The sequence below is a fragment of the Panthera leo genome, chromosome A2, assembly GCF_018350215.1.
Source record: "Panthera leo isolate Ple1 chromosome A2, P.leo_Ple1_pat1.1, whole genome shotgun sequence".
NCBI classification, from domain to species: Eukaryota; Metazoa; Chordata; class Mammalia; order Carnivora; family Felidae; genus Panthera; species Panthera leo.
Genome location: NC_056680.1, coordinates 26,448,171 through 26,460,694, shown reverse-complemented (window position 1 = coordinate 26,460,694; position 12,524 = coordinate 26,448,171). Strand labels below are relative to the sequence as shown.

General features: G+C 37.7%; 1 protein-coding gene across 28 annotated transcripts in view; it reads left to right on the top strand.

The window, feature by feature from the left end:
• Positions 1 to 12,524, top strand: part of CFAP20DC (CFAP20 domain containing) — a 238,260-nt gene that overhangs the window by 153,901 nt on the left and 71,835 nt on the right. For 26 of the 28 annotated variants that reach the window (XR_006199909.1, XR_006199910.1, XR_006199908.1 and 23 more), the window contains one exon: positions 6,878 to 7,252. The exons of 1 other annotated variant lie outside the window; for it this stretch is intronic. Coding sequence is in view for 23 of the 27 variants with exons in the window: in XM_042929841.1 (XP_042785775.1) it covers positions 6,878 to 7,252 (375 nt within the window). In the remaining 4 variants the exon portion in view is untranslated. Of the gene's footprint in view, positions 1 to 6,877; positions 7,253 to 9,356; positions 9,493 to 12,524 lie in introns of those variants that run through there. One more of the 28 variants, XM_042929851.1, reaches the window with a different exon arrangement.

The following is a 12,524-nucleotide window of genomic DNA, read 5'->3' as shown; positions in this document are numbered from 1 at the left end:
TGATAGCTAGAGGGAAAGTACACATACAATAGTAAAGGCTAATTAAAATAAGCTTTCAGTGATATATTGATTTTGTAATTTAAGTGCCTATTCATTAATTCACATCTGAGATCTTCATTAGTGTGAGAGCCTCAAAATTATAAGTTTTCTTTTTTTGCATATGCTCTTCTCTTTGCTGTACTATATATTTTATTCCCTAGGCAGCCATGTATACTAATATTTCTGATACTCAATTAATTTTGAGTTTGTACTTCTTATTTGAAAAGCACACTATGGAAATATATAACTATAAAATCAAGACTACCATGTAAAGTGAATTATCCTTGAAAGCTCCTTTCACACTATTGCAGCATCTGAAAAGAAAAAAAGCCTGTTACTGTTATCATCTCTACATTGTATTTTATGCCATTATTCCCAACGTGGCTTTGAGTATACGCCTGGTTTACAACTTGAGATAGTTAGCTTTATATTAATATTTTATTACTCCCCTAACTTAATTTTTCATTTGGAAATACCATCATTTTTTTCCCCAAAACTCTGGCTGTGTATCACACACTAAAGTAGATACTTGCAAGGCCAGGTAATTTGTCCTGTATCACAATCCAAATTGGAACATTAAGCCAAAAAATTATCCATAGTTGGACATGAATTATGTAGACTGACTACTTAGAGAATTCAAATTAGCGGAAGCTTCCAGATCTTCTCCCCATCTAACTCCATAGAGGGCTGCAGAGAACAAATTCACCAACAACGGCGTAAAAGGACCCTTTTAGTCCTCCCTGTCAGCTTTCCCATTATTTTTGCTTTCAAGGTACTTTTTTGTTAACACTCAGCAGTTAAGCTGTTTCGTTCTATTTTTTTCCTGATAGTTTAGATTTCTGAGTTCATCTACAAAACATTCACCCCTGTGCACTTAACTAATGAATTTGAATTACTTTCTCACACACACATACATACACAAAATAGAAAGAATATTTACTCCATTTGAGGCTGCTTATAATTCTGTGTAGCCTTTAAAAACTTTTAAATGTCAATGTATGTGTTGGGGAAAAAATGGAAGGCCTCTATTTTGAATATATGGCCTTGCATTTTTATTCCTGTATATTATGAATTACAACATAACATATTCTGTAAACCTACCAGGCAAATTTAATACTTAATTTGCATGAGAAACTTTTTAAGGCTGTTCACATCTATATGTCTTTACTATTATCTTTAGAATTTTTTTTTAACATTTATTCACCTTTGAGAGACTGAGGGACAGAGAGACAGAGCACAAGCAGGGGGTGGTGGGGGCCAGAGAGAGAGAGGGAGACACAGAATCCAAAGCAGGCTCCAAGCTCTGAGCTGTCAGCACAGAGCCCGATGCAGGGCTCAAACTCATGAACGGAGAAATCATGACCTGAGCTGAAGTCAGACGCTTACCTGACTGAGCCACCCAGGAGCCCCTATATGTCTTTATTATTATCTTTTGAAGCTCTCTTCTTCTCTGCAGAAGTCACAGGCCCCTTGGTTCTTGTGACTTGTTTCTTCATTTTTGTAGGCAAGTAAAAACATTATAAAACTCTCGTCTGCTTAGAATATCATTATGCCACTTTTGCTAAAAGATAAACATCTTGCAGGTAAATATTTGATTGTGGATAGAGTTTCCACAAGAAATCTTTAAATTGTTATCAGCTAAAAGAGCATGAAGTCTTAACTTATAGAAAAATATGTTTCTGTCTTAAACAAAGGAGTCTCATCATTTTCCCCAAATATTCACATGATGGTGTTTGCCCATCCCGTAGAGTCCTTCTAACTTCTGCTATGATTTGTCTGTGAAGCATCATTGGCTATAGGTAAAGATATTTACAAAAATAATTTGCCCAACCCCTTTTAATATCAAGCATGTTGCAGATTAATTACCTGTTAGAAACACTTACATCTTCTTTTCATTTTACTTCCTTATAAACTAGTTAGTAAAATGCATTATAAGTTACCACTATCAGTTATCTTTGCCACCCAGAGAGAACTGTATTACTTTAATAGTTTCCTGTAAAATTCAAGAGGTGGAAGTAAAAATACTTCTTGGGGATGGTTGTTAGTGAAGACCTTTAAGATACATTTGAGTGGTCAATCTTATTATCATCAAAGAAGATAATAATCTTTTTTTAAGATTTTATTTATTTTTATTTGAGAGAGAGAGAGAGCACGAGTGGGGATGAGGGGCAGAGGAGAGAAAGAGCGAGGGGGAGGGGACAGAGAAAAGAGAGAGAAAGGATTGCAGGCAGGCTCCACACTCAGCATGGAGCCTAATGAGGGTCTCAATTCCACAGCCTTGGGATCACAACCTAAGCTGAAACCCAAGAGTGGGACACTCAACCAATTGAGCCGCCCAGGTGCCCCTTAAGATTTTTTAAAATCTTTATTTATTTATTTATTTTGAGAGAGAGAGAGAGAGAGAGAGAGAGCAGCAGAGATAGAGGAGAGAGAGAATCCCAAGGAGGCTCCATGCTGTCAGAGCAAAGCCTGACATGGGGCTCCATCCCACGAACTGTGGGAACTTGACCTGCGCAGAAATCAAGAGTTGGACACTTAACTGACTGAGCCATCCAGGTGCCCCAAGATTTTAGTTTTAAGTAATCTCTGCATGCAACGTGTGGCTCGAACTCATGACCCTGAGACCAAGAGTCACATGCTCCTCCCACTGAGCCAGCCAGGTGCCCCAAGAAGAAATTATTTTCCTCACTCTGTTATGACTCATGTCTTTAACTGTATCTATGTAAATAATTGTGCTCTTTAGGTGACAATTGAAGTATATACCTATATCATCTCTATTGGCTGCTAGCGCTAATGTCCCAACTAAAAGATGCTGTCAGTTCATACATTTAGTCACTAAAACATTGGACAAAAGTAAAAACTCCTGCTGACTCCACCTAAATTACAAATTCAGAACTGCCATCAAAGGTGTGTTTGGAATATTGCAGACATGTTTTTTTATAGAACTTTTAAAAATGTTATAGAAGATGTTTTTTCACGGTGGGCTGAATTAAAAAATCAATTGAAATATAAATAAATATGATTATCCACTTTCACAAAGGCTAAAACAGAGTTCCATCCTGACTCACTCAACATTAAAGTTTTGATACAAAGAGCCTGGGTCCCATCTGCTCCAAGTAGGTGGCCCTCAAGAGTCATTAAAATTATCTTTTTAAAATTACAGCTCAGCAAGAACAATCCATTCTGTGCGTCCAGAAATTATTGTCCAAATGCCCATCTGCATGTCCTTTTAAGAAACATAGTTCAGCAGAGGAAGTGCTGGTCCTTGGGGAAATCATTCTCATCTTCAGCGTACATATGCTGTGCTACAGTTAATCAGGCAAACTCTATTGATGTTCCCAGCACTGGGGCGTGATTGAATATTTAACAAACAAATGCCTCTGAGCCCAGAAGACAAACGGTTCAAGAGATTTGGGACTTTTAAAAAAAATATATTAAGTTAAATCAAAAGCATTTTGTATTTGTTCTTCTGAGAAACAGATGAACAGATGATTGGAATGTGAAAATGGCATGACAATTTCTTTACCACTCTGACAAATTATATTCAATTGCTGTACAGGTTTTCAGTAGCTGAGTGGTAAACCAAAGGGGAAAGAGTGGTTGTTTTTCAATCAGGTCGTAGTAAGCTAACTTCTAATGCATATAACAAATGCATATGTTATATAAGAAAAAATTAATCAAACAGCATGTCGAGCCCAAAGGTATTACATTTACGAAATCAATAAATATCATCTATATGTATATCATCTATTTTAGTAAATCAAAGTGTTGCTAAAGAAAGGAATAGGGCTTTGCCAGTGTACCACTCCTAGAAAATACATTACTAGGTTTTATTCTCTATTTATTTCCTCCCTAAAAGAGAAGCCGACCCAATTTAAATCAAAGTATTATTCTCCTATATCTCTTCCCTTTCTCGTTTATCCTAATTCCCTTTCAGAATCTGGGGTAAACCAGAATTGGTTCTGGGGCAGCCAAAGTAAGCAAGCCTTTTTCACTCTGCCCAGATTCTCCAGTTATTTATCTATTCCATATATTTAAAATAGCATAGAAACAATACCGTGGAAATACAGTACAACCAGGAGAATGCTCACCAGGGAATACAGCTAAATCTGTCCTCCTCGGCCCATCTCCCAACCAGGGCATATCTTAGGAAAAATGTGAGATGAATGTCCATACACAGCTCATCAGTATTTCTGTGTATGTAATCACCGCTCATGCCAAGCAAAAAGAAATAATTTTACACCTGAGTAAACTACTGGGGGGGAAGAAAAGGCTGTACTCTGACCCACCCACAGGTGCAAAAAATAGACTTCTTATAATAATTTTATTTTTAAAGTGTTTTTAAAATGATGTAGCAAACATCTAACTTTTGATGCATCCCTCTAAATTCTCATAATAGTACATCTGAAACTTTTGGAATGATATTTACTGCCTTCTACCTTATGAAATTATTACTTTTGTAGGTATCTATCTCTCTGCTTTATGCTTTTTTTGCCTTTAAGACTTTGTGCCTCCCGAGGTCAGTGCCCATGTTCTTTCCTGTGTATCTTATATGGTGCCTAGAAAATGCCTTCCTCATAGAAGGAGCTTAATAAATATTTTATTGCAAAAGCTCCTAACTTCTGCCCATGTCATATACAAAATGGAATCCCAGAATGATCCAAAGATTGTGGCCCAAAGATGCATAATTATACCTTCTGTGCTTAACCAACCTATTTTTAAGGCCAATCTGTTTTAAATAGATGGTACATGTTTTTATTATTGAAATATGATGGAAATGAATTAGTAGAGGGTCTTTTGTTCAAAGAAATCCCACTGCCAATTGTATATAACAATTATAGAAAATTAAACAAGAGTTGTTTTTTTATTTTTTTTAACATTTATTCATTTTTAAGAGACAGAGTGTGAGTGGGGGAGGGGCAGAAAGAGGGAGACACAGAATCCAAAGCAGGCTCCAGGCTCTAAGCTATCAGCACAGAGCCCAACAAGGGGCTCAAACCCACCAACTGTGAGATCATGACCTGAGCCAAAGTCAGATGCTCAACCGACTGAGCCACTCAGGTGCCCCTGTTGTTTTTTTTTTTGTAAGTTAGAGAAGAGTTAGCACTATCTAGCAGCGAGACTGAATTAAAATCTGTTCCAGGGTCACCTGGGTGGCTCAGATGGTTGAGTGTGAGACTCTTGATTTTGGCTCAGGTCATGATCCCAGGGTAGGGATCCACACTTCTCTCTCTCTCTCCCTCTGCCCCTCCCCTGCTTAAGCTCTCTCTCTCTCTATATATATATATATATATATAAATTAAAAACAAAAAAAAAAAGATTAAAAAATACCAAATTTGGGGAATAACTAGATGTTTGGTTCTTTGTGGCTACAAATGGAAGAGTAGGGAATAGCTTACTGAAACTGAATGTAAGATACATATTCTAAGACATCAGATAATGTCTTTAAAATGTACTCTGCTTTTATTGATTTTTTTTCTGTCCTCAGTTTATCATTTTAATATCCTTTTATTACATATTTACATGTTTAATATCTATTTATTGCATATTCACATATTTAAAGTTTACTTTTATTTATTTTGAGAGATAGATAGTGAGTGGGGAAGGGACAGAGAGAGAGGGAGACAGAATCCCAAGCAGGCTGCACAGCTCAGAGCCCGATGTGGTGAACCCACAAACCATGAGATCATGACCTGAACCAAAATCAAGAGTCAGAGGCTTAACCGACTGAGCCACCCAGGTGCCCCTACATAATTTAAATACTTAAATAAATAAGACAAATTGGAAAAATCTACCATGGCACGTATAAGCAATGATTGCACTAGTTTGTTTTTAAAAAAAATTATTTTAAGTTTATTCACTTTTGAGAGAGAGAGACAGAGCGTGAACAGGGATGGGGGGGAGAGTAGACACAGAATACAAAGCAGGCTCCAGGCTCTGAGCTGTCAGCACAGAGCCTGACTCGAGGCTCGAACCCATGAACAGTGAGATCATGACCTGAGCGTAAGTCGGACACTTAACCGACTGAACCACCCAGGTGCCCCTGCACTAGTTTGTTTTTAAATTTCTTATTTTATAGCAGAAAAATCTACCAAATGAAATAGCCCTGAATTTCTCATTTCCATTATTTATTTTCACAGCCATTGATTTTATGTTTGCAGTTCGTCCTTTCTCAGATTTAAAATTTTTAATTTTTGCTTTCCCAGGGATAACCCCAGAACTACATACTTGTAAATTTCATGTTGCTTTTCTTTTTAGCTTTCCAAATAATTGTATTTAATGATGCTCATGTCTTATGGAAAAAAAATAGCTATAATTGAAATTTTCATGTAAGAAAAATATTTCACAAAACATGTTTATTACCTGTTGCTCTTGAAGAATAAAACTTCTCTACAATAGTATAAGAAAAAGGTACTTTGATAGGCCAATTTGTTTTTAGAGTAACATTTCCCTGCCTAAATAAGCTAAATTAGTTCTAGCTCTTTCTCTTCCCATGGACTTAGCTTATTAGGAAGTCAAAGTATATAATTCTAAAGTAACTTCCTATGGATCCTCTTCTTTCACATGCTTTCTTGAAATGCCTATAATTTTGGTGACTACTTCCTATATGCCTTATCAAGACCAGATACCATCTAGCAGGGTATCTTAGCAAACGATTTATACCTATTTGCATTGCATTGCTGTTTTTAGTTACTTATATTTTTGTTGCAGAATAAAATAGGATAGCTATACTTTTGCCTTTGTTCAGAGAATAAGTGAACTTATTAAAAACTGTTCTCACTAGCTTCTTCACCATAAATTTTGGCTCAAAATAGTTTCACTTTGTTCCCCTACGTAGGGTAACTACAGTATCCAGGGTTCCTTGGGCCCAACAACTAGCCCTTCAGGGTTAACTCAGTTAACAGTAGAGAGCACGTGGGGGACGGCTACAAGGCGGACAGATACAGGACCTCTAAAAAGTGTCTACGCAGAAGCAAGAGCCTCAGAAAGCCAGAATTCCTTGGCGAAGCAGATAGATAGAAAAGACTTTCAAACGAGTTTGGTGCCTACACCATGCTGTTCTCCCCCCAGAAGAAGTGAATCCTCTCAGAAAACTCCAGATGCTGTTATCAAAGCAAAGGACCTACCAGCCCATCAAGTACCAACTTCAATAAACAAAACGTCCCTAAAGGAAATCTCGGGAGAAAAGCTGAGACCGATTCCTGAAGTAGCTGTAAGTGGTTTCGCTCTGGTCTGCAGAGGCCGGCAGCACATCCTGCTGTGTTTCTGTTCTGTTCCATTTTGCACACATTTTCAGCAGTACCTATTTTTCATCATTTGGGTGATCAGTAATGTATTTGCCTTCGTATTCGGATGTGTTGTAGCTCAGTAGCAGCAGCTGTTAAAAGAGTATATTGCACATCCCAGTGATAATAGAATGCCTCTTGTTTTTAATGAGAAAGATAATTATCATCATAGTTATTTTTTTATTTCCCAGTTACTTCTCATAATTTTAGTTATCACTGCCTGCAAATTACAAATGAAGATCTTATTTTTTGAGCCAAAGGCTTGCCAGTAAAATTGACAGATTTTCGATAACAATCTACATTAGGAGCCATAAAAACATCATTATTCTATTCACTTTCTGGTCTCTTTGCAGCAGTTCCCCCAAATAATAAATGGCATGAGTGAAGGTTAACCATAGGGTAGTGTCATTGAAGAAATCCCTAGGCTAGTTTGGTGGCTATATTCATGTCCATCAGATTGATTTTCTTCCTTCCTATGTTAGTACTTTTCTTCCTTCAACCCCCCCCCCCAGAGCTGCACTTAGAAACCAGAGAACAAATGAAGCTCTGCAGAACAAATGAACTTATATTCCATCTTTTTAAGGTTATTTCTTTATTTTGAGAGAGATAGAGCACACGAGCAGGGGAGAGGCAGAGAAAATCCCAAGCAGGCTCTGCACAGCCAGGCAGAACCCGATGTGCGGCTTGAACCCTTGGACCGTAAGATCATGACCTGAACTGAAGTCAAGAGCCAGATGCTTAACCCACCGAGCCACCCAAGCACCCCAGCATTTCACTTTTTTTAAACATTAAAGGTTTACTCTATTTGTCATATCCTAAGTATTCTGTATGTGTTATACTGTAAAGCTTTGGCTCAATTATGTTCTAAGCAATTTAGGGTGGACTATTCACTCACACAAGGAACACACACGTACATCATCATTAACAAAATAGAAACAGCTAATATTTCTTAGCATTGACCATGCCAGCCCCTTTTTCCTGAAGTATTTAATCCTCACAATGACCAGAGAGGTGAAGACCTTCATCCTCGTTTTCCAGATGAAGAAACCGAAGTTCAGAATGGTTATGCACTGTGTTCAAGGACAGCAGCTAGTTAGTTGACGAGTTAGAACTTGAAGCTGAGTCCAGAAATGCTGCCTGTGTCCACCACTCTGGGCCACATAAATACATGCTGACTCTTCTCTAAATGGTGGCCACTCCTCAAGAAAGATCCAGATAAAACCGGAATGTGCATTCCTCTTATTTCCCACATTTGTATGCATGTGTGCATGCATGCACACAAGAAAGTAGTAAATCACCTAACATAATGAAAATGGATTTGTTGTATGGTGGTTTAGGATAAAAGTTGTCAGGATTATTTTTGCATGTTTCTCATTTTTTTTTTTGAAAATAGTTCCAAAACAAATGTTCTACCTAACTGTAATTTTTTTTCTTTGGTGTGCTAACAAGTGGAATACAGCTAATAAACTAACGTGACAGATTTATTCTACAATGGTGCTCCACTTGGCTGGGCTGCCAAAAACCAGAGCCAAAGCAAGTCTTGAAGAAGTCTTCCAGTCCATTTTCCCCTAATCTTTTTGCCACCACCCTTCTACTAGGTAAAATCTGTCATCGTAATATAGCCAAAAGATTGTTGATTTTTTATCTTTCCATCTTTCTGTGGAAATAAAACCAGAGCACAAAAAGCACCTTGGGAGCTGGAGGCACAAATGGACGTTAAGTAGCTGGCCACTCAGCCAAGGACTTTAAGTCGCTGGCCACTCAGCCAAGTCCACTGCCTGAAAAATAGCGCTCTAAGATAATACCAGGGAATAATGAAAGGTTGGAGAGAGAGTAAGGCACTTTCCTTACCCATCCTGTTAATTTAAGAGGCTTTTAGGAAAAGCCAGTATGCAGACACCATTTGGGTTGTCTCAAGAGACCCTTCTCACAGCTGCTCACTGCCAATTACAAAGCACAAACCTGACACATGTCCCTTCTGCATGGGAGCCCTCTGTGCAGCATTCCATTTTTTATTATTCCATTTTACAGCTAAGGAGACTGACAGAGTACTCCCTTCAAGAGAATCAAAGAGGGAAGGAGCTTCATCTTTTGTGGAGGGGATCAAGGCACAAAGGCACTGCTTACCATTTGTGCAGAGAGGTTTGACCTCCGTGTCAAAATTCAGGTTAATAAAATGTGATCTCTACAACCCACATGATCACTGCAATCTGCGGCTCGCATTTGTGAATGTGGTAACCTCAATTTAATAGGGTGTAAAATTATTGAAGGCATAGGCACCTTGCCCCATTTCAGGGTGAATTTACGATGGGAATGGAGTGTTCTTCCAATGTTCTTCCTTTAAAAAGGAAATTCATGGTCATAGTGAAAGGTGCTAATACCCGACGTTCTCTCCACTTAATAGCTGCAGCTAAGAATCTGTGAAAACAAGTTTCCTCAAGAGTGCTGTGTGTTGCTAACTCTGCGAAAGGATTTTTTTCCCCAGGTCCCAGAAAACCATGGTGGTGACTTTTGTTTTAATAATTCACTAATATTTACTTCACACAATACAAAATTCAGCCTTTTTTAGTGCATTCACAGAGTTATGCAACCATGACCACTAATCCTAGATCACTATTATCACCCCAAAAGAAACTCTGTTCCCATTAATAGTCATTCCCCATTGCCTGCTTCCCCCAAACTCCCAGAAACCATTAATTTATTTCCTGTCTCTATGGATTTGCCTGTTCTGGACATTTCCTATAAAGAAAATCAGACACAGTGTGCTCTTTTGTGTCTGACTTCTTTGATTTAGCATGATGTTCTCAAGTTCTTTCTATGTTGTAGCTTTCCATTTATTTTTATGCCTGAATAATAATCCATTATGTGGGTGTGCCATATTTGCTTATTCATCTATCAGTTGATAGTTGGTTGTTTCCACTCTTTGGCTATAATGAAAGATGCTGCTATGAACATTCGTATGCACATTTTTGTGTGGACATATGTTTTCAGTCCTCCTGGGTGTATACCTAGGAGTGGAATTGCCAGGTCATATGGAACTTTACATTTAACTTTTGAGAAACTGCCAAACTGTTTCCCTAAGCAGCTGCACCGTATTACATTCCCACCAGCAAAGCGAGGTTGGGGGATTTCTCCACATCTCAGTCAACACTTATTGTCTGCCTTTTTCATTTCAGCCATCCTAGTGTGTAAAGTGGCATCTCCTTGTGGTTTGGGTTTGCTTTTCCCTAATGACTAAAGCTGTTGAGCATCTTTTTGTACACATATCAGCCCATTTGTATATCTCCTTTGGAAAAACACCTATTCAGACCTTTGGCCTATTTTTTCATTGGATTATTTGTCTTTGTAGTATCCAGGTCTAAGAGTTTGGATACAGTTTCTTAGATACATGATACGCAAGTATACTCTCCCATTCTGTAACTTGTCCTTTCATTTCTTTGGCTATCTTTTGAAGCAATAGAAGTTTTTTCATTTTGGTGAAGTCTAGTTTATTTATTTCTTCTGTTGCTTATGCTTTTGTGTCATATCTAAGAATGGTTGCCTGATCCGAGATCACAGAGTTTATTGCTATGTTTTCTTCTAAGAATTTTATAGTTTAACTCTTTAAAAAATTTTTTTTTCTTTTATGTTTTATTTCTTTTTGAGAGACAGAGAGAGACAGAGCATGAGCAGAGGAGGGGCAGAGAGAAAGAAACACACAGAATCCAAAGCAGGCTCCAGGCTCTGAGCTGTCAGTACAGAGGCCAGAGTGGGGCTCGAACTCCCGAACTGCAAGATCATGACCTGAGCTAAAGTCGACGCTTAACAGACTGAGCCATTCAGGCGCCCCAGAATTTTATAGTTTAACTCTTAAATTTTGTGCTATGATCCAGTTCTGGCTGATTTCTGTCTATAGTGGGAATAGAGGTTCAACTACATTTTTTTGCCTGTGAATATTCACTTGTGCCAGCACTGTCAGTTGAAAGACTGTCTTTTCCCATTGAATTGTCTGTCACCCTTTTTGAAAATCAGTTGACCGTGCATGTAAAAGTTTATTTCCGACTTCTTAGTTCTATTCTGTTTATCTATATGTCTATCTCTATGCAGTACCACACTGTCTTGATTCCTAGTTTTATAGTAGGCTTTGAAATCAGGAAGTGTGACCCCTTCAACTTTGTGCTTTGTTTTCTGGATTCTTTTTGCATTTCCATAGGAATTTGAGGATCAACTTGTCAATTTCTGAAAAAAAAAAAAGGCAACTAGGATTGCATTGAATCTTTAAATCGATTTGGGGAATATCTTAACATCTTAACAATATTAAGCCTTCCAATCCATGGATATCTTTCTGTTTGTTTCTTTAATTTCTTTCAGCAATGTTTTATAATTTTCAGCACACAGGTCCTGCACTTCTTTTGTTAAATTTATTCCTAAGTAAATTTTTTGATGCTGTTGTGAATAGAATTATTTCCTTAATTTTATTTTTTATTTGTTCATTGCTAGTGTTCATAGAAATGCAGTTTATTTTTATATTGATTTTTTTATATCTTGCAACCTTGCTGAATGTTAATTAGTTCTAATAGTGTTTTTATGAATTCCTTAGGATTTTCTATATACAAGATCATGTCATTGCAAATAGAAATAGTTCTACTGCCTTTCCAATCTGGATGTCTTTTATTTCTTTCTTTCCTAATTGCCCCCACAAATGGATTTCATTTGAATGAAAAGCTTTCCTTCAAGATATTTAAGATTTAATACTTCAACTAGTGTTTCCTAGTAGTGAATTCTAACAGAGATATGATAAGCTCAGTCAGACCTAGGAGGATTCTACTGGTATGACTCAGAGGAAATGTATTTGATGCAAGAGAAAGTTTGACAATTATCCTGGGGCTAGAAGTCCATCTAATCTTATATGAATGCAGGTATGAAATTTCCCTTTGGTGGCTAGCATTGTAGTCCATAAATTTAGAGTGCTGACATGGATGGTGGTTTCTACCACCTAGGCTGGGTTTCTAACATAAAGGACTTCTAGGTGATGAATTATAGCTGTTCTGGTTCTACTTCTGGGTAAGTGACAGCATCATCTCTTTTGTTGAGCACCTGTCAGGGCAGGTGTTCCCCCAGGTGCCAGAGATACACCAACCAAAACAGACAGGGAGCTTGTATCTGTTGGGAAACACAGACAATGAAGACATGAAGGCAAAATACTCAAAGTCATCATAC